We start from the raw sequence: 24,049 nt of genomic DNA on the forward strand, positions 1-24,049 counted from the left end.
AATGCCAAATATAAGTTCTTAGTAACCGTTAGTCATTAGCAAATTTGATCAATAATTGAATTCCAGTTGTTTGGTTTACCCCCTTAGCGATTTTAAGTTCATTAACTTTATTGGCAACACTGCAACTTCCTTTTCAGTTGTCAATTTCTTTCAACGGTGATCGGTCGCGTACTCTGTGCTCCCCAATTGCAAATCATTAAACTAATGCAATTATTCGCTAAAAAATGAAATAAAAGTGCAAATTTTAATAAAATAAGTAGCAAAAAGCTAAATTAGTGTTAAATAATTGTATTTAAAGTTGTTTTTATCTAAGAAATGAAGTGTTTCCTACTTTGCTTGCAATTCCATCGTTAATGTTCGTGTATCAACAAGTCGTGTGTGTGCCGTTGCGTGAAATTGCAATTGTATTAGTGTTTGTGTGTTGCTGGTCGTTAGTTTTTTTTAACGACTTAACAACAGTTGTGTTCACTGCGTTTGTTTATAAAATCGTGTGAAAAAATGTGCATTTTGTGTTTGTGGAAATATTTTACTGGTAGTATAGATGGCGAAAGTTTATTTAAATATAAGTGGCCAAAATAATTAAAGATCATTCATTTAATCTAATTTTTATCATTCTTTGTGGAAACCATAAACGATGCGACGTTTCCTCGATTGATTCTCTGCTTATGAAGGTAAGTTAAAAAAAATTAATTTTGTAGTTGAAAATTTGTCTGTTCCAGAAGCTGCAAAATGAAAGAATTTGTGGTAACCCATTATGATATCAAAGAAATTGCAAAACGAGTAGACGTTTGTAGATTCTGGAATAGAGTAGAGGAATTAGAATTATTCAACAACCTTTTATCGATCCGTTTGTGTTTCATACTAGGCAATGAATATGCATTATACCCAACTGATATTCAGTGTATCCTTTTTAATATAATCGCCTTATGAAAGTCTATTTGAGGTACATTTTCTGCCAAGTGAATCATATGGCACATTATTACAATAAATGCCTTAAATGCAAACATGGCCATAGACGTCTTAACATTTTTCCCCATTCTTCAAATGTCCAAATCGATCGGACGTCCTAAGCGATTTTCATGAAATAATGAGGTTTTTAGAGATTGTCTCTTTGGATCTTCGAATCAAAATTTCAAATTTTAATATAGATCTTAATTCGATCTACAGTGTGTCTCAGAGGAATAGGGATGGGTTTATTTCACAATGCCTTCTTTACCATTAATTTTTTGGAACATAAAGTTGATATTTTCCGGAAAAATGGGTTTAAATCCGTTTGGTTTCACCAACTTTGGAGTATCCTCCACCATTTAAAAAGTCTATGGGTACCGACACATAATGTTCTTGTGTTTGGAAGTTGCAATACAAAATATTTGGAGTCGCCGTTATAGGGGTCTATATAGAAAACATGGTCGGGTGTACATAATTTTCTATTGAGTACTACAAAACCCCAGCTTTGAAACAATTCCGTTGAAAAATATATAATATAATACAAAAACAAATAAAAAAAACACTGTAAGTTCGGCCGGACCGAAATTTGAATACCTTCCAATATTTGGAACGAATTTGGCAATTCTCAAAAACAACAAAATCCGTTAAAAATTCTGTTAAAATCTAAAAATACCGAATGTAGCTGTTATATTAGGGTCTATACGACGATATGGACCGGCATAGGTAACATTTGTCATAAGCCATTGCAATATTCAAATGCGAAAATCGGTAATAATGTAGATAAAATCATCAAAATACCGAATATCGGGAGATACGTGGACCTGCACATACAATTTTCTGTCTTAGGCTGTAGTATCAAATACCAAATTTGAAACAATTCCGGTGAAAAATGTAGCTAAAATCATTAAAATACCGAATATCGGGTGGTACCGTTATATGGGGGCTCCACGAAGACGTGGCTCTGCGCAGACAATTTTCTATCTTAGGCTGTAGTATCCATAACTAACTTCAAATACCAAATTTGAAACAATTCCGGTTAATAATATCGCTAAAATCACCAAAATACCGAATATCGGCAGGCACCGTTATATGGGGGCTATACCAAAACGTGAACCTACATGGCCCATTTTCAATACCAAAAGCCCTGCAGACATAACATACATTTGAGTAAAATTTTATAAATCTACTTCAATTCGTTCAGAAGCTAGAGTGATTTCCACAGACGGATAGACGGACGGACATCGCTAAATCGACATAGAATTTTGAGCTGATCAAGAATATATATCGAAAATGTGTATTTCGAGGTGTTAAAAACGAAATGACAAACTTAATATACCCTCCATACTATGGTAGAGGGTATAATACCGAATATCGGGAGGAACCGTTTTATGGGGTTTATACACACTTGGAACTATATGGACAGTACGTTCGAGGGACGTTTCTTGCACACTGGAACATAAATTGCCAATTTACCTGTACTGGTATCCTTATATGGGAGCTATGTCAATTCGTGGGTATATATACATGTTGCCTATTACAATACATTCTAAGCTCTTAAAATACACGTACTAAAATTGTATTTATCTACTTCGTTCGGATCGAAGGCTACAGTTAGTTCTAAATTCGAGGGGAAATTTTTTCAGAACCTTTAAAATTTAAATCGCATGATTTTGAAAAACTGTTGCAGGTCATATAGGTTCTCATCATAGGTTCTCAAATTGCAGTTAGAAATTGAAGCAGAAATCTTCCAAATACCTAGAATACCTTAAATCCGATGGTGCGGCGTTAATTGAAGGCTATGCCGAATAGTGGCGGCGTATTAAACATTTGCAAATGATCGCTAATTGGTTTAGAAATTTTCGCTGAAACATTCATCGTGACCTGATAATCTACTTAGACGTTATACTTTTTTTTTTTTTTGTAAATTTTTAAGTCTCTACACATGGCATAAGATTGATTTGATTTTACCAAGCCATGTATGTTCATGACAGTAGGTTTTCCCATTAAACTTAAAAGTTGATTAAAAACAACTATTTTATTTTTGCCATTTGTTTTATCAAATCAAACAAATATTTGAATATTTTACATGTATATTTGTGTTTATTTTTTAAAAGCCACATCTTCATATTTTCGTGGTCTTTTCTTTTAATTTTCCGTCAATAGTATATAGCAAGTTTCCCTGGACTCTTAAACAAAAATGTGTATTATTCTAATTTGTTTTTTTTTTTATTATTATTTTCTTCCACTTGTGGTTTAGCGACATTTATATAGGTATTGTATATGTATCTTATATGTGAATAAGTATACTTTTTAAGCGGATTTAAGATAAAATGCTAAAATAGAAAAAGAAAAAGGTCAACGAAGTATTCAAACATTGACTTGGAGAATGAGTACAGGGTTTAGCTCTTTTAGTTATGTTTCTCATGAAGGCATAATAACGATTTTCGAAATGATAAGTTGTTTTAAGAAAAAGAAAAGTGGAGGTTTCTTCAATATTTTGTTTTTGTTGTTGTTGTTTGCTTTTGCATTACAATATAGGTAAAATTAATACGAAAAGTTAACGTAAAGTTATGTTTTTGTGTTATTGTTAAAAGAGAAATCAACACATCCTGTGCCGAACTGCATGGATTGCTCACTCTTCGTTGTCCGAATACCATGATAAACGTTCTTCATAGAATTTAATAACCATTTGGGGTATTTTTACATTTGCTACCGAGGCGGCCACCATTTCAGCTTGATCCACACCTTTGAACTGTATAAGGAAATATAGGCCTCCATTCGAATCGGAGGCTCCAAGAATTTTTTCAGCTTCAAGACCTTTATCGAAGCCCGTCAATTCTGAGTGTCTTGTTGAGGCATCCGAAACAGATTCATTATCCGTTTCATCTTTGCCGGAATCTGTGCGTTTCTTTTTGCTTCCTGAAATCAGAAAAGTGGTAGGTAAATTACTGGAATATGGAAAGATTGTTCGTATTCGTGTTACCTGAAGATTTTGAGTCCTCATTTTTACGTTTACCACCAGCAACGCTGGATCGTCCGCTGGAAGGTTCTTTTTTGCTCTTTTCAGTTGTTTTGGTGCTAGATGTTGAAGCAGCCTGAAATAAAAAGTAGTAGGTATGAAGTGTTAGTTGTGAAAAAGTTGTAAATGTTCAAAATGTGTGTATAAATTTCGATCTTATGCAATCTGGTTTTATATGGGACTTAATTATCTAACAAAGGAACTACTTATAGATAATGGAATGTGGTGAATGCGGTGTATAAAACAAGCAATAAAATAAATTAAACCATTCTGTAAAAAAGTTGGCCACAATCATCAAAATACTGAATATTGGGTGACTATAAAATAAACGTGACTTATATAGAAATTATTAGCAGAAGAACCCATCAAGGAATCCAAATACTGAATCTTAAGTAATTTCCGTAAAAAAAGTGTTTAAAATCGTCAAAATATCGAATATCGGGAAGTACCTTTATATGGGAGCTATACGAAAACGTGGAGTTATATAGACAAAATGCTGTCACATGGAATAGAAACCGTTATAAACTCAAAATACCGAATTAAAAAATATTCCCTAAGGAAATGTGGCTTAAATCGTCAAAACTCCGAATAACGGGAGATAAAATTTTATTGGGGCAATACGAAAACGTAGACTTGTATGGACAATGTTTTGTTACAGAAGATAGACTCCACTTGGAATTATAAATGCCAAATAAGCTATTCCTCTAGAAAGGCTAAACTCATCAAAGTACGGAACATGGGAAGGTTAAATTATATGGGGACTATAGGATAACATGCACATACATAGACTATTCTGTTAGAGTGTGACTAAAATCGTCAAAATATTGAATATTCTGTTAGAGGGTTGGCTATACGAAACCCTGAAGCGATGTAACTCATCTTCGAACTTGACCCGACTGCAGACAACTCAGTGTCAAATTTTAGCTTTCTATCAAATCCGGTGTGGACTCTAGCGTGATTAAAACAGACGGACGGATGGCTAAACTGGCCTCGAATATTATGCTGATAAAACGGTTATTCCGATGAGTTCCAAACGGAATGACAAACTTTATATACCCTCCATACCATGTAATAAAAATAAGATCAATTTTTCCTAAATAACATAGTCTGCAACATGTGGTCGGTTGCTACGCCAATTTATTCCGTACGCAATTTTTGAATTTTTTGAGATTTTTTCTGTATTCTATGATAATGTTTTGAAATACCCTCTCGAACATTACTTTTTGATTTGATCACAAAGATCAGAATGATTTTTGTATATTTTCATGAATATTAAATGGTGTCTAAAACACTTATATTTAAAATATTAAAGGCCTTTTTGTAGTTATTTAGGTTATGACTTTGCTTCCGAAGAAAATGAATTATACCTTATAACTACAGTTGCCCAATAAAGTCTACATACAGTCATATAAAATTCATTTTTAATAAAACTAAACCCGTATCAAAAGTTTTTATTTATCTAGCTTATAGCAATTCCAAAAAATATTTAAAACAAATAATAAAAGAGGTCATACTTATAACCGATATGCAGTACATTTCGTAATATGTCAAATTTGGTGCCCAAAAAAGTGTACATAAGCACATCCCTAACTTTCAACAAAGTGCCACCACAAAATAACTGTATTTTTTTGAGTTGTTTAGTTTCAAGTGTGTGTTTATTAAACGACTAAAAATTTTTAGATTAATTCTCCTTTTTGTTGTAAAAATGTCAGAAAACGTAAAAAAACGAAGCGAAATTTCACAAGATGTGAGAAATTTAATAATACACTTACGCAAAAATTTTTAATATGAGTCGGTCTTCAATACAAACTGTTGTAAAAAATTATAATAAGTACCAAACAACTGAAAATCGTCATCGTTCTGGCAGACCAAGCAAGTTGACCGACCGCGATAAACGAGATGTGACTCGCATTGCTACCGCTAATCCAAAAACCAGTGCAGTTGATATTTCGAAATACCTCGAAAAATTGAATGAAGTCTCCATACATCCTGAAACTGTTCGAAATGTTTTAAGAGCAAACGATTTCCACAGCCGAATCCCAAGGAAGAAACCTTTCATAAGTAAAGTGAATATGGCAAAACGACTCGACTTCGCAAAACTGCATCAAAATGACGATTTTGATTACTGGAAAAACGTTATTTTTAGTGATGAGTCTAAATTTAATATATTTGGATACGATGGTAAGAAAAGGGTATGGCGGAAACCAAATACAGCGATGGATATGTAGAATTTGTTACCTACAGTGAAACATGGAGGCGGATCTGTAATAGTGTGGAGGTGCATGTCAGCTGCAGGAGTGGGCAACCTTGTGTTTATTGAGACCACAATGGATCGACATGTGTATTTGAATATGTTGAAAGCCAATCTGAAGAGTTCTGCCACTAAATTGGGACTTTCTTCAAATTGGATCTTTCAACAAGACAACGATCCGAAACACACAGCTCAGATCGTAAGAGAGTGGCTGCTATACAATGTCCCCAAACAATTGCATTCGCCTCCTCAATCACCGGATATTAATCCAATAGAAAATCTGTGGGATTATTTAGACGAGAGTGTGCGAAAAAACAAGATATCGAGCAGAGGACCTGAAAAGGGCTTTACTTGAGGAGTGGAACAAAATACCGCCAAATATCACACAAAATGTAGTTTCCTCTATGCCCAAACGAATACAAGCTGTATTAGATGCTGAAGGCGGTCCAACAAAATATTAACTTACTTTAGTCGTTTAAATAGTTTAGAAAAACTATAGCTTTATTTAACTGTATGTACACTTTTTTGAGTTTTTTAGGCATTGAAGCAAGTTTTCGTTGATGTTATTATTTAATGTATAAAAACTTCATTACTTTTATGACGTGTATAAGCTTTTAAAGCTGTACTTATTCAATAAAACCAATTTTTCAATTTAAAAATGTCGTTTCATTGAAATAACCGGGTTTTTTTACGTGTACGTAGACTTTATTGGGCAACTGTAGATGCCGTTATAATTAAAAATGAAAACTGATATGGAATTATTCTTTCACTAATTTCAAAATGATAGATGAGTTATTAACAAAAAAATAAGGTTGCTATTGCCGAATTTTTAAATAATGCTACCTCAACTGATCTGTCGTGAACACAGCGGTCATATTAAATAAGTCTAATTTTCAAACTTAAAATGTGTTTGAATACTTTCGTTCATTTAGCTCTAAATGAAGGCACTATATTACAGTTATTATTGTAAACAAAACTAAAATAACTATAAATAACAAATATGGAAGGGCAATCTTCTCTGTGAAATGTTTTTTTAACGCCACTGATCCAAATTTGAGATCTGTAATATAAAACCAGCAACAAGCGATTTAGGCGTCACCCTGTTATACCGAAACCAAACTTCATACAATATCCCGCCAAAACATATACAAAACAACAACACGAACCTAAACCGATGGCAACAACAGGGTAATAAATGTAAATTCTTTCATAACCAACATGCCCATACACACAGCCTGTACAAACACACACACAACAACATTCTGTGCATAAATGCTAAAAATGGAAAATAATTTTTTCAATTTTTCTTCCAATTCTCACCTCTTCCTTGGTTCTTTCCTCTTCGAAGGCTTGAATTAAATCTTGACAATCGAGATTTTCTTCTGGTTCCCAAGTATTTTCAGATTCTGGATAACCCTTCCATTTCAGAAAATATTCGATCTGGGAAGGAAGAACGAAATCGATGTGTTGTTATACATGGCCATGCAAATTGAATTGCGTTCTACTTACCTTTCCCTTGCGTACACGACGTGCACAAATTTTTTCCACAACATACTCTGCTTCTTCGTCCGAGGAGCCACTGCCAGAAGCATCAGTTTCATTTTTCTTGGATTTCATTTTGAAAAATTTGTTTCCAACTTATTACAGGGTAAAGGCGACAAGAACTCTGATGTGGTGACTGCTGTGTTAATTAGTTGCTGATTCTGTTTTTTTTTTTTTTCGTTCAAACAAGATGTAAAATGACAACCCAGCCGGTGTTTATGGCAAAGAGCGTTGTTTTTTTAGAATTGCGAGAGGGGGAGAAAAAGAAAAAAAATGCTGGTCAGATAATGCAAAAAAGAAACTCTGGAAGCAACAAGAAAAACATCGAAGCTGACTTTGCTGCCACACTGTACATTTGTCTAAATAAACACAATAATTCACTTACATTTAACTAAATTAACTTTAAAATATTAAAAGTATAGAACTCTTCGTTATTAAATCCGCGTTTCTTTGAGAATTTGTCAAAATTAACAAACCGACGCGTGCAGTGACTGTTTTCGAATGTATTGACTTTTTCTAAGGGATCACTAGATCGACTTTTGACTAATCGATAAAGTGCTGCCAATGTTACACTAAAGAAGCAGAAGAGAAAGAGAAAATAAGAAAAATGACAATTATCTATTTATTTTTATTTGTGTACTTACGCCTGAGTGAAGAAGAAGATGGACATAAGTGAAATTATAATAGAGAACGTAAAGAATTATGTGTTCTTGTATAATTCATTGTAGTCAACAAATGAGCAAAAAGTAAACAACTTCATCAGCTGTTTTATAATTTCGTCGGTATTGTGTTCCATACGACGAACTTTCGCGGCTCATTTTGTCGCCGCGTAGGGCGAAATTCGTCGTTCGCTCCAATTGTGTTCCTAGCATTATACTTTGTATATCTTCCTTAAGTAAGGGCGTATAGCTGGCAAGATTTCTTCATTTATTTCAGACCCAATATTTTGTTATTTTCATGATTGAGAGGGTATAAAAGTCAAGGAAGAATAGACAGAAGACTAAAGGGCTAAGTACATAAGAAGCTTGAAGTCATAGCTAGGCATATTTTGTGACATTTCATAAAGGGAATACAGAGCCGCACTAAAATCCGCACTATCCTTTTGTGATATATAATAAAGGAATGCCGGAGTTGCACTTAAATTCTGCCGTCGTTTCCCGTTGTAATTTAACATTAATACAGGGTTGCCCATATTCGACGGACCTTTGGGCCCATTCCAATCGACGAGGCTTGTCCGCAGGCAACATTCTTTTCGTCAATTGAATTTTGTACGGGAACAAATGCGAATAATGGCTTCTTCGGATTAGAAAGAGCCTTACCAGTCGAAAATTTTTCGTATAAACGCTTAATGGTGTTCTTAGAAGGCGCACTTCTCACATTTTTTTAACAATTGACTTCTTCTGTTGAATGTAAATTTCAACTATTTCAGAGCACTCGCGTCTGCTTGGACTGACGCTTCAAACGCGGTATGTCATTAAGCGATGTGACATCTCTGTCAAAAGTTATGGCGTTGCCAGATGGGTCCGTCGAATATGGACAACCCTGTATCCCTAGCCATGATGCCAAGAAGCTTATGTACCCTCGACCAAGTTCGTTCATGAACCCTAATGTTTTACAAGATAATTCATCAATATTATAAAGATAACAGTTTTAAGGATAACTGTTCCAATCTCTTCCGATTTTGGAATAAAACTTACGGCATTCAACATTTTCCTCCCAAAACTCAGCATTTTCAGTGCTTATTATTAATTTTATCATTCTATACCGACTTCTCAGGCTTATGCGATGTCACATATGCACAAAGATTTTCATCGTCACGGCGGCGTTTAGCATCGTCAGGACATAACGCGACGTAATGTGTAGACGCTTAAAAAATTTTAAGTATCGATGCAATTAGTTAACCTTAAATCCTATTACCTACAGTAACATGTGTTTGTTGTTGCTTGTGAGGTCATAAAAATCCTTGGGACTCATGCTGTTTATATTCGGAAACTCCTTAGTAAATAAGAAAAATGTCCTTAAACCGGACAATAACAATGTTTATTGCATTAGGAAAAACATCTTGTAACCCTCTTAAAAACAGCGTTATTACAATCAGTATAATGGATGGATGAATGGGATTTTTCTTTTCAAATTCGCTGAAAATTCAATTATGGAAGGATTGATTGGTTGTTTGGCATTAGAAAAAGTTTAACTGAAAAACTGTACAAATACCTGATTATAAATTCAGATTTGAAGATTTATGTATAGATATGAGGTTATGGGTGAGATGAAAAAACTGCAACCACCTTCAGACTGCTGTCATATGTAAGCCACTCGTCCGATAGCTGTTAAAATTTTTCTAGTGACAGCTCATTAGATTTTTTACAAGTATACAAAAGCATTTTGGTGAGAATTTTTTCAGAAAAAATGTTATCCGTGATGGAATTCAAGCGTGATAGTGTGATTTTTTTTTATATTTGGCTGGAAAAACACAAGTGGCTATCGTTAGAGCACTCCAGCATTTAAATGTGAATAAATCTTTTGTGACTTGTACCATAGCCCGACGTCAAGGAAGTGGACGGACGAAAACGGCAACATCAGCAGAAATGGTTCAAAAAGTAAAGAAGCGACTTGATCGAAACCCGCGTCGTAGAGGCCGACAAATGGCTCGTGAGCTGAACATATCGCAATATTCCATTCGGCAAATATTGAAAAATGAGCTCGGAGTAAAGCCATTGAAATTCCAAAAAGTGCAAGAACTTACACCGCAACAGAAAGAGCTAAAGAGTTGCTTCACTTGGCAGAAAGTGGTGAACTGCCGAATTTGATTTTCACCGATGAGAAAACAATTGTTGTCCAGCAGTTTGTTGGCCACCAGAACTCAAGCGCCGACCGTGGTGAGGGTGAGGGCCGTCATAACAGCCGATGGTCGCTCTCCGCTTGTATTAATCGACCGTGGTATAAGAATAAATGCCGAATATTGTCGCGAAAATATTCTAGAGGGTGTATTAAAGCCTTGGGCACGCACACATTTCGGCCGTAGAACTTGGACATTCCAACAGGACTCACCACCATCGCTCTCAGCACGCGACCACCAAGAATGGTTACAAAATGAGGTTTCTCGCTTCATTTCTAGCGCACAATGGCCACCAAAATCTCCGGATACCAATACGTTGGACTATTGTGTCTGGAGTATTTTGCAAGGTTGGCACTAAAAAATACCAATTTGTTGATCACCTCAAGCAAGCGCTTCGCCGGGAATAGGCCAAATACCGCAGAACAACATTCGGGCAGCGTTCATTGGCCGTTTGATGACCATAATTCGTGCCAAAGGTGACCAATTCGAACAAATCTAAACTTGTTCTAAAATTTACATTTCTATTCTATTTCTATTTCCGACATTTTTCTTTCATTCCATTCTTTCATTTTATTTTTCTGGCTTAATATGTCAACTTTATTTGTTTATGTGTGTGTATTCTTTTCAATAATAAAAAAAGTTGTTCACAAAATATTCAACTTCGGGTGTTTCAAAATTCTTATTGCGCCGTATGTATCGACAAAAAGTACAGTTTTTGTCGCGAAATAAACCATAAGAGATATGTAGAACATGATTTTGAAAAGAAATTCTGACCTTTCATTCAGTTTTCGCGGTTTTAAATTATTTATTCAAAATCAATGCAACAAGTTGTTTGCTTTTTTATTGTTTTGATAGTAATTCTGACATTACAAGCCAAACAGGTAAACCTCTATACTTGCAATTTTTTCAAAGTTAGCCTATGGGTAGTAAACCCATGGTACAATGAATAGTACCATGGGTAGTTCTGCCCTACCTTGAATTTATTGTACCATGCATGGTACAATGATTTCAAGGTAGGGCTATGCTACCATATGATTTTAATTTTTTTATTTTCTTGGCTTAATATGTCATCTTTATTTGTTTATGTATTTGTTTTCTTTTCAATAACAAAAAATTGTTCAGAAAATATTCAAATTCGGGTGTTTTCAAAATGTTTATTTCAACGTATGCAGCGAAATAATCCTTTAGAGATATATAGGACATGATTTTGAAAAGAAGTGTTAACCTTTCATTCAGTTATCGCGGTTTTCAATTATTTATTCAAAATAAATGCAAGTTGTTTGATTTTTTTATTTTTTTTTGATACCTCTATACTTGCAATTTTTCAAAGTTGGCCTACCTTCTCTTAATTGTACCATGGTACCATGGTTGTGAGAATAATGCAAACAAGACAGTTTTGGTTTGTTTTCTAATGATGTGATTTTATTATTATTTTATATAGTTTTTAATTTTTAAATTTAATTTGCACCAATATATGTGTGTGTATATGTAGGTATTTTTTACTTTGTTCTACTTAAATGCTTAAAATTCTTAACTAAATGGAATTTGATTTTTGTACACCAATGAGTTGTTTTTTTTATTATAATTTTTATAAAACAATTTTGTGTTGTTGCATTTTTTATTTCGTGAATTTTATTAGTTTTATATATGTATGTAGATTACATTTACAAGTTTTTATAACTATGCTTGTTACCTATATTTATGTATTTACTTAAAGTTACTTTTAATATTATTCAATACATTCAATAAGTATGGCCCCGCTATTCCACAAGTTCTTTTTTTTTGGATCTATTTGATTTTCAAAATTGTTTCGCTTTGTTTTTATTGAAAAGTTTAGAACTCTTTAATAAAATATTGTGTGTTTGGCATTTCAGTGTTGCAACAAGATGGCAAGTTAAAGTTTGTTTTATTAAACTTTAAATATTGGTGCTAATCCAATATGTGTTTCGTGAAGAATTTTAAAATTCCTATTTTTCAGATTATAAACCCAGTTTTGTCTTTCTTTAAAACATAGCCATAGATTTAGGAACGCTATTGTTTTTTGATATTTTGTTTCTTGATAAATTGTTTCATGTTGAAAAGTTACCCAGAAGTCCTGTAAATAGAGCGACATGAAAGAAAAATTCTAAGAGAACCAAAACCAGAATATATGATCGTAAGTTAAAGAGCAAACCTCAAAATACAAATAAACTGAACCATAAAATTGTAGCCTTGCAAAAATTGTTAAAATCATGCGGAATCAATTCTAACCTAGAAATAGAAACGGTGACGATAGAAGAGCCTTAAACTTAAACGATGTGAATGTTTCCCACCTAGAGCAGTTCTTCAACGGCATTTTCACGTTCTAAAAATTGAGGTACAATCTAAAACAGTCATTAAAATAGGGCCGCCTATACCAGAAATGGGCGACAATGGTATTTCTGAAGCAATTAGAAAACCTTAGATACTCTCTACTATGTCCAGATCAAACTTTTTTCGTGACCTTTGTCGGACCATTAAACATAAATTATGGTCAAGTCGGTTGTTCTTAAAATCACTAATATTTTGATAAATGTGACTTGACCCTTAAAAACACCAATGATTGGTTACATTTATATAGGGAACCATTTCAAAACCTAGATCTACATTTAATAATTTTCGAGAGGAGATTTTTCAGCTATTAAGACTTCAACCACAAGATTGTAAGCATTTCGGCTCGCAGATCATTAAAATTGGTCGTTGCCATTTAAAAATGGGACTCGATATTTAAGTACAGGGTTGCCCATGTTCGACGGAACTTTTGGGCCCATTCCAATCGACGAGGCTTGTCCGCAGGCAACATTCTTTGCGTCAATTGAATTTTGTACGGGAACAAATGCAAATCAATGCGAATAATCCGTTGTAAAATGGACCGAGCCATGCCCAACTGCTGAGAACGGCGTTTTTGGGATGTTCTTGGGGACCTCTCAACACTGGCTCGTACGGCAGCGATATTCTCGTCCGATCGCCTTGGTCGACTTTTATATGGCCTCTTCGGATTAGAAAGAGCCTTACCAGTCGAAAATTTTTCGTATAAACGCTTAATGGTGTTCTTAGAAGGCGCACTTCTCACATTTTTTTTAACAATTGACTTCTTCTGTTGAATGTAAATTTCAACTATTTCAGAGTGCTCGCGTGGCGTGAATTGGTTCATGGTAAAAATCTGCTTGGATTGACGCTTCAAACGCGGTATGTCATTAAGCGATGTGACATCTCTGTCAAAGTTATGGCGTTGCCAGATGGGTCCGTCGAATATGGGCAACCCTGTATATTCGTATGTCGAATTGTAATTCAATAAAATGGGAAATGCGCCTTATATAATACATAACTAAGCTCATGCAGTTACGCAGTGAAGTTGGAAAGTGAAATCAGCGGTGCTCAAGAAAAAATGCCTCTTTTCAGTCAAATTTCTCTTTGCGTATTTAAATCAAGAACAAAAGAGTGTTAAGTCATTATTTATACAAATATTATTTCGTGTCTAAAAACAATTCAATAGAACCGTAAAATATAAAGAAAAACAGAATTTTAATTTTCACTTAAATTATCTCTTTTTTCGGTTCATGCTCTAGAACACGGTTTTGAGCACCGCTGGTGAAATGGAAAAAGCCGATTTCCCTGTCCACAACCAAAGCCGGTCTCGATTTAGCCTTTTTTTGCTAACAGATTAATGGTAACAGAAGATGGATTTGTGTTGCAATTTTTTGCCTATTATAAAAATGAAAAATCTTCCAAAAACCCGTGATCTGATTTTAAAGCCCTCCATCAATAAATGCAAGGAATATTAATTTTGTAATTTTATTTGTAGCTCTATGAAATATTTGCCGGAGATTCCATAGTCTTTACACATTACTGTTCAGTGTAGAATTCTATGTCGATTTAACACCAAATATAATGTAACAACCTGGCTTCGGCATTACAGTAGGTATATTTTAAGTTGTTGAATCGGGATTGACGAAACTCTATGTCAAATATCTTATTGCAACTGCTATTACACGCCCGGTTCTCGACTAGTAAGGGACTAGGGACTGCGACACTTAATCGATAAAATGAAGACCGAAGTATCATTGTGCCTGCCTGCACAATGAATCGGATTAAGATCTACATGACGGAGGAAATCTCTTGTATTTACTCTTCAATTCCTATTCAATACTGAATTTCTCCCCCTCTCTTTCTTATATTATAAAATTACATGAATCATGATATCTTAGACACTTTATAAAATCATAATACCCTTAATCAAAATACCCTCAGAGGATATATATCATTTGATACGGCCAATCTAAATAAAGGTTTTTGTCTCTAGGTCTCTTTGGTCGAAATCAGTTTCAGGACATTTGGAGTCAATCTAGCTGTTTACGTCCGCCCTGCACCAGCTAGCGCACTAATAACTGAAGGGAGTATTTGAGTTCGTCTAAATTTAGTATATCATAATATTGCTATAAAACGTAGATCAAGTTCAGAAATGGACAGAAGATACTCATTACCCACAAAAGTTGTCAATGAGAGAATCTCTGATTTTATCATTAGTTTTTGATGTCGACTTTTCTTAGCGTTTTTTTTATAAAATAAAAATGAAAACCCTCAAGATTTTTTGAAGATTTGGAAAAACATATTAATAAACAGTCGACGCGGTTATGGAATATAAAATTAGTTAGTTAAGACCCAATAGTGTTGTCAAAAAAAAAAAAGGAATATATTCTCACTCCCATTCGAGGAATATCGTAAAATTGAGTTTGCTCAATTTTTGTATGCTCCTAGGAGCGCTCCCACTCGAATTCGAGAGAGTTTTTCGAAGGCCTGGAGAAAATTGACTTATTGTCTTTGAATTTCACATATTCCAATATTTCTTCCAACTCTAATGTGAATCTGGGACTGACTCGCATAGGGTCAATATTTTGAATAATTGTTATTCTCATAATTTGCGAAAAAATGACCAGTTCTCATTAAAGATACCCCCATTCAATCTTTGTGGTACGTTCCAAAGAAGGTATACATAAATAATTGGTCAAATGCCGAATGTATATATCTGTCGGTAAACCGACTAATACATTTCAACTTGTTTTCTTATTCATTTATTCATAATTTTTGGAAATAGTTACAGGCTTGATGTACTCTCAGTCCATAGTAGACGAGTCAGCTATAACCAGGTCTCTCTTATTTCAATTCAATTTGGAATATCACTTTAATATTTATACACTAAAACACTATGTGTGGGGGGTATTATAAGTTTGATAGGAAAATATATAAATAGAATGCTTATATCTCAAGAATGGCTGGACCGATTTTGACAAATTTTGTCAATTCAGGATGCCCTCTTGGGCCATAGATATAAATCAAAGGACACGAAATCTTGCATGAAGTTAGAGTTTAGGACAGCGGGTAGAATGGACCACTACTTTTGTGTGAAAAAATACCAGCATTACTTACAGGCGATATCCGAAATACACAAAATGCAACTTCTGGTTTTTTTATGCTGATTTCGTTGACACGCAAATCATATAGATGAGTCTAAATTTGGAGATACAGAGGGGCCTCTTGGTTTTGGAGATGATCGCAAAATATTTAGGGGTTCAAATGAACCAAAAACAGAAAACAATTTCCTGATCACACAATTGAAGCCAATCGACACGCCTGATAATAGAGTTAAAGACAGGGAAGAATTCTAGCATTTTGGATGACCATTGGATTATATTTAGCTCCGAAGTGGATCACAACAATTGACAGCAAGACGGAGTGCGTAAATACTGGGCAAATGTCCATGGCCAAAATGATAAGGGTAATATCTGGGCAGTGCTCCATGACATTATTTCAAAAGCGAAATCTTCCAAAATGGATTTGGACATAAGGGGGCTTCTAACATAGATACGGTCGGCCCCACACGACTATAGCCTTTGCTTACTTGTTTTTTTTTTTTTTTTTTCTAAAGACTCCCACAGATGAAAAAAATAAATTAAAACAAAAAGACAAATATTCTTAAAAAATCCAAAAATTTTTAATATAGAACCAAACTTTAACTTGTAAGTTGTGTGCAATTGTGTAAAAATATGCTTATGTTTTGTATTTTGTATTTTGTTTTCATTTTTGTTTCTTTTTTTGTTTTGTATTTGCATTTTAAATTAAACTATACGCTAAATTTAAGATTAGATAATAAAGGTATGCATGTGTGTGTTTGTTTCTTCATTTTGTTTTGTATATAGTTAGGTATTTTTGTTTGCTTTATATAAACTAAAACACTAAATTTATTTATTTAATTTTTCTTCAATATGTAAATACACATTTTTTGTTTGTTTTTATAATTAAATATTATCATTTTACGTGTGTAAGATAAATGACTATAATGCTACTCATTTTTTTCTGCGTGGGTGTATATGTGTTTACCAATAAAATTAGAACAAAAAATATCTATAAATAATAGAAACAAAATATCTTAAAAATAATAAGGTGTTTAAGGACAAGAACAAAAACAATTAAAACTTATTTTTTTTTTTAGATTTTTAAAACTATAATAAATGTGGGGTAGCAGGGGGGAAAATGTGATTAACCATAAACTTAACAAAATAGCAAAAATAAAAATGAAATAATAAAACCCGGTGTGGAACATAACAATAATAATTATAAGAAAATACGTTAATATCTATGTATGTATGGTTTCATAATCCTGATTTGATTTTCCTTATATTTGTTGTTACCTTTTTTGTAAAAATAATGTTTGGGGGTCCAGCAAATGCATTTTTTGTTTCTCGTATAATTTTTAGAATTAATAAAGTTTCCAACAATTTATTTTTTGTATATATATTTTTTAGTTTTATTTTGAACATCACAGTATTTATTTTGTTTTTTTTTTGTTATTAAAATTTTGTATCGATTTAGTCATTTAATTTAAATTAAAGTAATTTTTTATGATTTTTTTGCTGCCCCTCTTAAATTTTTGATTATTTATTTTCATATGGAAATGTTTTATATTTTATTATTATTTAAATTAGAAAAAACAAAACTTAATATTAGTTATTATTAAAAATTAAAATTATTTAAAAGTTAGTAACAAACAAATTTTTAACAATTAAAACAAAATAACCTATCTTCAGGGTGGGGGTTGGTTTTTTTTAGGAAATAAAATAAAAAAAACAACAAAAAATGAAAAATAATATGCTAAAATTAGATTTAATTAATATTAGTATTAATTTATAAAATAGTGTCTATATACAGCACAAACTGATTTTTTCTTATGCAATTTGAAGGAAAAAATATTTTTTTGCTGAAAAATAAAAAAATATTAAAAAAAATTAATTAAAAATAATTAATTTTTAAAAAATGAAAAATTGAATTTTTTAAAGTAATTCCAAAAATAATTAATTAAAAAAATTGAAATTTTAATTTTTTCAAAATAATTTTGAAGATGATTTTTTCGTTAGTGGCATGTTTTTGTTTACACCCAAATTCTGTTTCATTTTAAATATTTAAGAGCCTTTCTATGAAAAATAATTTTTTCTACCAAAAATAAAAATTATCCCATCAAAAAAAAAAATCAAAAAATGATTAATATTTAATTCGAATAAAGTTAATTCAATTAATTTTTAACAAATTAAAAAAATGGAAAATTTAATAAGTTTTATTTTTTTAAAGAACAATTTTTTTTTGTAGTGGAACAATTTTTTTTTTAAATATTTAAGAGCATGTCGATGCAAGATATTAATTCCAATTGAAATTATATATATCCTCTATAGCGATTTGACTGAGAATATAAAAAATTGCCCCAAAAGGAGAAAAATTAAAAAAATAATAATAATTATAATAATTATTAATTCAAATTAAATTGGATGTGCACTGAGAAAGAAAATATTCAGATTTAAAATATTTTTTTTAGAAGAAATTTTTTGGTTTTAAAACGTGCTGGACACTAAAAAAATTTATAAAAATATTTTCTATTTGTCTTCCAACTGCATGGAAATTCTTAAATGCCATTATTAAATAAAATTCATTAATGCTTTAAATTTTTAAAATAAAATTAAAAAAATTGTGATTTCAACGAAAAAAAGAAATAAAAAAATTATATTTATATTAATTTTTTTTCATAGTTTTGGCTATAGATTTAAAAAATTGAATCTAAATTTTTTGGCTCTGAAAAAAATAAATAATTACATTTCTTTATAAATATTTCATACATTTTGATTTCAATTGGAATTTTCCGATTTTTTTTTTTAATTTTTTGTTATTTTTCTTGGGAATTTCTATTTTCAAGACGACTCCAACTAAAACTAATTTTCCCATCATTTTCTCCTTTGCATAATGTATGTTTGTACTGTATATATAATTTTTTTACATAAATATATATATATATTTTTTCATATATACATATGTATATGTATATATAAAGTTATATAAGAATTTAATTCCTGCTGATAACTTGACCAGTTTTGGCATTAACTAATATAGTTTTATGGCTTGTAGTTGTTGTGGACTGTTGTTGGTCATCAGATGTTGAGTTGTTGTTGTTATTGTTGGCGCTGCTGCTTGAAATTGCATTTCCACTTGGCCGACTGATGCGTCTCCTTAGACGCTCACTTATGTTTTGGCTATTGGAAGACGAAGAGCTATTCTGTTGTGGTTGTTGGTCTTGTTGTTCTGCTTCGTTGTTGTTGTTTTCCTTTTTAATACTCAAACAGCCATCATTTTTGTATAGAATTATTTTAGCACATTTTTGGGATTTATTTTCATCGGGGTTCGTTGATGTGTTGGCCTCATTATTATTGGTTGTGGTTGCAGTGGTGGTATTGGGGTTGGAAGCTTGCTTCAGATTTTCATTTACACGATCCTCATCATTATTATTGTTTGCCGTTATTTCCTTTTTAATATTCAATTCCAAATTATTTTCATTCCCCGTCTCCTTTGCCTTCTCATTTTGATTATTTGCCTCCCCCTCTGTATCCACCTCCTCCTCCTCGTTAAGTGGCTGTTCCATGCTCAACTCCAATTTATCATAGCTGGTAAAGAAGGCAACATCCTTCAATTTTTCCATGCTATTGAAATGTATGCGTGTATGCTCATCAATGTGATCCTGCTCCTCGGCTGTGTAGTCACAATGCTCACAGGTGTAGGCCAAAGGTTGTTGTGAAACACAGATATGTTGTTGTATGTGGGTTTTGAACTCTGACCTCAAGGAGCTTTCAAATGGACAGTGTTGACACTTCTCTACATTGTCCGAAACATGGCATGGGGAATTGCTTTCCCGGCCAGAGGGTTTTTCCAAACTATTCTCCATCTCACTGATGTCCGGTGACATGGAGGCTGGCGCATTTGACTCTTCTTTGTCATCTTTGTGTGTCATTTCGTTGACATTTTGCGGCGAACTTTGCTTCGATTCCAATTGTTTCTTAAGCAAAGAATTCCCAACCTCAAAGCCAGCATTGGCCGAACTGGATGTAATACTCGAATTTTGGCCACCCATTTTTATTATGTGTCCCTCATTTAGATCCTGATCCACCACCCATATGGTTTCATGTTGATGCTGCTTGCGGGTAGCGGTTATGTGCATTAGCTTGGGAGCCCGATAGACGGTGTCATCTTTGCAGTTTTTATACAGCTCATTGCATTTCTCCTGATATTGGCTGGTGTGGACATGACGATGGGCCTGTATCAAATTCTCATGGGCCGCCCTATAATCGCAGTAGTCACATAGACATTTACGTGGATCATCTGGATTGTTGGGGAAGGGTTCATGTTGCCTCAGATGTTCGTCTAGATCATTTTTCGCCGTTAACGGATCATTGTGTTTCTGTGCATAACGAGCCGGACATCTGTTGCAGTAATAAATTAAACGGTATTGATATTCGGGTGGTAAATGTTGAGTGGATGCTGCGGAGGTGGCCTTGGCTGCGGTATTTGTACCACCCACCGAAGAACGTTGGGCTGGCGAGTTCAGGGCGGCAATATTGTGTTTCATACCCGACAAATCAATGGCCAAGGGAGAGTCCTGGAAGAGCAATGAAATAAAATGTTTAAATTTTGTTGTATTTAAAAGATTAAAAATATAGACCCCTATTTCTAGGTCAAATATATTCCTCCCCAAAATATTTCGCTCCCCATGTGGCCTCTCAACTTACCTGTTGATTTTTGGCCGCAGCCACTTTAAGAGCCAAACTGAAATCCATATTCAGGGCAGCTGAGGATGCGGCAGCAAATGCCTGTTGTTGCTGAAGCTGCTGCTGTTGTTGTTGTGGCAACATTTGATGCACGCTACGCATATGCGAGCTCAAATGCTGTTTCTTGGCACAGACAAAGGTACACAAATGACACTCATACTGGGTGGGCTTGTGCAGCGAGATGTGATAGTTCATCTGGGATTTACTGTCACAAATGTAGGTGCAGAGGGGACACTTTTGTTGTTTCGATTTGTTGTTGTTGCCACTATTTGTTGGAGTTGGAGCATTCATTGCATTATTGTTATTGGATTCCAACAATTGGGCCAAATTGGAGCTTTGACCATTCAATAGCCCCAAATGATGTTGCTGCTGGCCATTTGACGACGAAGAAACACGGGTGATTTCGATTTGATCATTCTTTTGCAGTTGTTGTTGTAACAACAACTCCTCAGCCATATTGGTAATGTTGGCCAATGTGGCATTGTTAATGCCATTTTGGCTGTGGGCCGCCTTGTAAGCGGCTGCCAAATAAGCCACAGTTGCAGCTTGTAAATCTGCCGAGTTGCCGGTCAGGGGTAACGATGAGCTCAACAGAGATTGTGGCGTCTCGGATTTTGGCAAATTTGTCATACCCATTTTGGTGGTATTATTGTCTATAAGTACAGAGTTGTTATTGTGGTTCGTGTTGGTGTTGTTGTTGCTGTTGTTATTATTGTTTTGCTGTTGCAAAGCCTTTAAGGTCAAGCTGTATTGGCCATTGGTGCTAAGATTGTTATTGCTTGATTGGTGTTGTTGTTGTTGCAGCTGATCACTGATCGAGGCTCCATTCACCAAGGGCTTGTACACTGGAGCCATGTGACGATCACCGGTTGCAGCGCGATCAAGGGTTTCGATGTTGATGGCGCCAGCGTGTTTCAAACGACAGTGTCGCTATAATTTGAAGAGGCAGAAGAGTTTAAATTAAAAATTGAGAAACAAAACGTTTTATAATTTTATAAAAAAAAATTACAAAGTGATAAACACAAACACCACACCAACACCATAATGAAACACACACATACATACCAATATTTATAGTAATAAAGCCTTAATAATAATGAACCAAAAATTAAGTATATATGGATACCAAAGTCAAATAAGATACCAAACACCAATATTTTTTGTTTTTTTGTATGTTTTTAAGTTATGTAAAAAAATATTGAAATTTACAATCCAAATCCAATGTTTTTTATAAGGCAAATACATAAAAATATGTTACCTTTCTTAAGTTTCCCTGTCGAAAATGATTGGGGGAAATGCTCCACAAGAAGAACCTTTTTAATTTTAATTTAAAATAATTTTAAAAATTAATTTAGAGAGGGTCGCCTAACCTTGGTAATTTTTTTTAATTTATTCACAATACCACCAGATCTTGAACGAAGGAGAGCAGGATGATAATTTAATAATTTTACAAAAAAAAAACCTAAATCGTCTTTAAAATACTGAAATGATTTATCATACAAATCTTTAAAAAAAAATACACACTTCTTCTAATGATGCAATTCTGGTTTGTGGGTGTCCACAGATGACGAATATTCCATTGGTTTCTCTGGGTCACTTCGAAATTTGATATTATAACGGTAAATATGGGAAGACGTGGACCTGCATAGGTAATTTTCTGTTATTATGAACTCATTTACGAAATTTTAAAATAATAATTCCGGTAAATAATGTCTCCTAAACCATAATAATACCGAACATTGGGAGGTACCGTTATATGGGAGCTATACCAACTACATGGACATATATAGCCCATTTTTCAATACCAAGAGTTTTGCAGACATAATACAAGGTGAGATGAAAAAACTGCAATCAACTTCAGACTGTTGTCATTTCTAAGCCTCTCGTCCGATAGCTGGTAAAATTATTCCAGTGACAGCTCATTATATTGTTTACAAGCGTACAAAAGCATTTTGATGAGAATTTTCCAGAAAACAGGTTATTCGTGATGGAATTCAAGCGTGAAAGTTGAATTTCTTTATATTTGGCTGGAAAACCACAAGTGGCTATCGTTAGAGCACCCCAGCATTTAAATGAGAATAAATCTTTTGTGTCTAGTACCATTGCCCGTTACCGTGATACTAGCCCAACGTCAAGGAAGTGGACGGCAGAAAACAGCAACATCAGCAGAAATGGTTCGAAAAGTAAAGAAGCGACTTGATCGAAACCCGTGTTGCAGTGGCCGAAAAATGTTTCATGAGGTGAACATATCGCAATATTCCATTCGGCAAATATTGAAAAATGAACTCGGGGTAAAGCCATCGAAATTCCAAAAAGTGCAAGAACTTACACCGCAATAGAAAGAAAATGGACTCAAAAGAGCTAAAGAGTTGCTTCGCTTGGCCGAAAGTGGTGAACTGCCGAATTTGGTTTTCTCAGTCCCAGATGAGAAAATTTTCGTTTTCCAGCAGTTTGTAAACAAACAAAATGAACGTGTTCACTTGCCAAAGAGGTCAGCTGAAAAGGTACACCTTCAGTTGGCCACCAGAACTCAAGCACCGGCCATGGTGATGGTGTGGGCCGCCATAACAGCCAATGGTCGCTCTCCGTTCGTATTAACCGACCATGGCATCAGAATGCCGAATATTATCGTGAAAATATTCTAGAGGGTGTATTTAAGCCATGGGCACGCAAATATTTTGGACGCAGATCTTGGACATTCCAACAGAACTCAGCACCATGGTTACAAAATGAGGTTCCTCACTTCATTTCCAGCGCACAATTGCCACCAAAATTTCCGAATACCAGTCCATTGAACTATTTTTGGAAAGCAAGATTGGCACTAAAAAATACCAAAGTGTCGATCACCTCATGCAAGCGCTTCACGGGGAATGGGCAAGCAACATTCGGGCAGCGTGTGACGGTTTCATTGGCCATTTGAAGGTCATAATTCGTGCCAAAGGTGACCAATTCGAACAAATCTAAACTTATTCTAAAATTTCATGTTATTTCCGATATTTGTTACTTTCATTCAATAAATAATACCCTTCACCATTTGGTACAAATTTAAAAATTTTCAAAAATATAAAATCCGTTTAAAATTCTGTTAAAATTTAAATAATAACGACTGTAGCCGTATATTAGGGTCTATATAACGAAGTGCACCTGCATAGGCAACAATATTCAATATTACAATATTCAAATGTAGCTAAAATCATCAAAATACCGAATATAGGGAGGTTCTATGGGGGTTATAAAACGTGGACCTGCACAGAAAATTTTCTGTCATAGGCTGTAGTATCCATTACGAACTT

General features: G+C 33.9%; 2 protein-coding genes across 7 annotated transcripts in view; both read right to left on the bottom strand.

Annotated features, from left to right (window-relative positions):
• Positions 1–3,026: 3,026 nt before the first annotated feature.
• LOC131801992 (heterochromatin protein 1-like) lies at positions 3,027–8,294 on the bottom strand. Of its 2 annotated transcripts, XM_059121255.1 has the most exons (5): positions 8,146–8,294; positions 7,728–7,921; positions 7,539–7,658; positions 3,932–4,043; positions 3,027–3,867 (listed from the first exon to the last, which is right to left on the bottom strand). In XM_059121255.1, the coding sequence occupies exons 2-5, from the start codon at positions 7,833–7,835 to the stop codon at positions 3,581–3,583; spliced, it is 627 nt and encodes a 208-aa protein (XP_058977238.1). In that variant the 5' UTR covers positions 7,836–7,921; positions 8,146–8,294; the 3' UTR covers positions 3,027–3,580. The 2 variants fall into 2 exon arrangements, with proteins under 2 accessions (XP_058977238.1, XP_058977239.1); XM_059121256.1 differs by lacking the exon at positions 7,539–7,658.
• An 8,291-nt stretch (positions 8,295–16,585) lies between these two features.
• Positions 16,586–24,049, bottom strand: part of LOC101894034 (uncharacterized) — a 74,788-nt gene continuing 67,324 nt past the window's right edge. For all 5 annotated transcript variants that reach the window (XM_059121251.1, XM_059121250.1, XM_059121252.1 and 2 more), the window contains exons 8-9: positions 20,718–21,686; positions 16,586–20,587 (exon numbers count right to left, since the gene is read on the bottom strand). In XM_059121251.1, the coding sequence (XP_058977234.1) occupies positions 19,004–20,587; positions 20,718–21,686 (2,553 nt within the window). In that variant the 3' untranslated portion in view covers positions 16,586–19,003. The remainder of the gene's footprint in view (positions 20,588–20,717; positions 21,687–24,049) is intronic.

The sequence above is a fragment of the Musca domestica genome, unplaced genomic scaffold, assembly GCF_030504385.1.
Source record: "Musca domestica strain aabys unplaced genomic scaffold, Musca_domestica.polishedcontigs.V.1.1 19, whole genome shotgun sequence".
Taxonomy (NCBI): Eukaryota; Metazoa; Arthropoda; class Insecta; order Diptera; family Muscidae; genus Musca; species Musca domestica.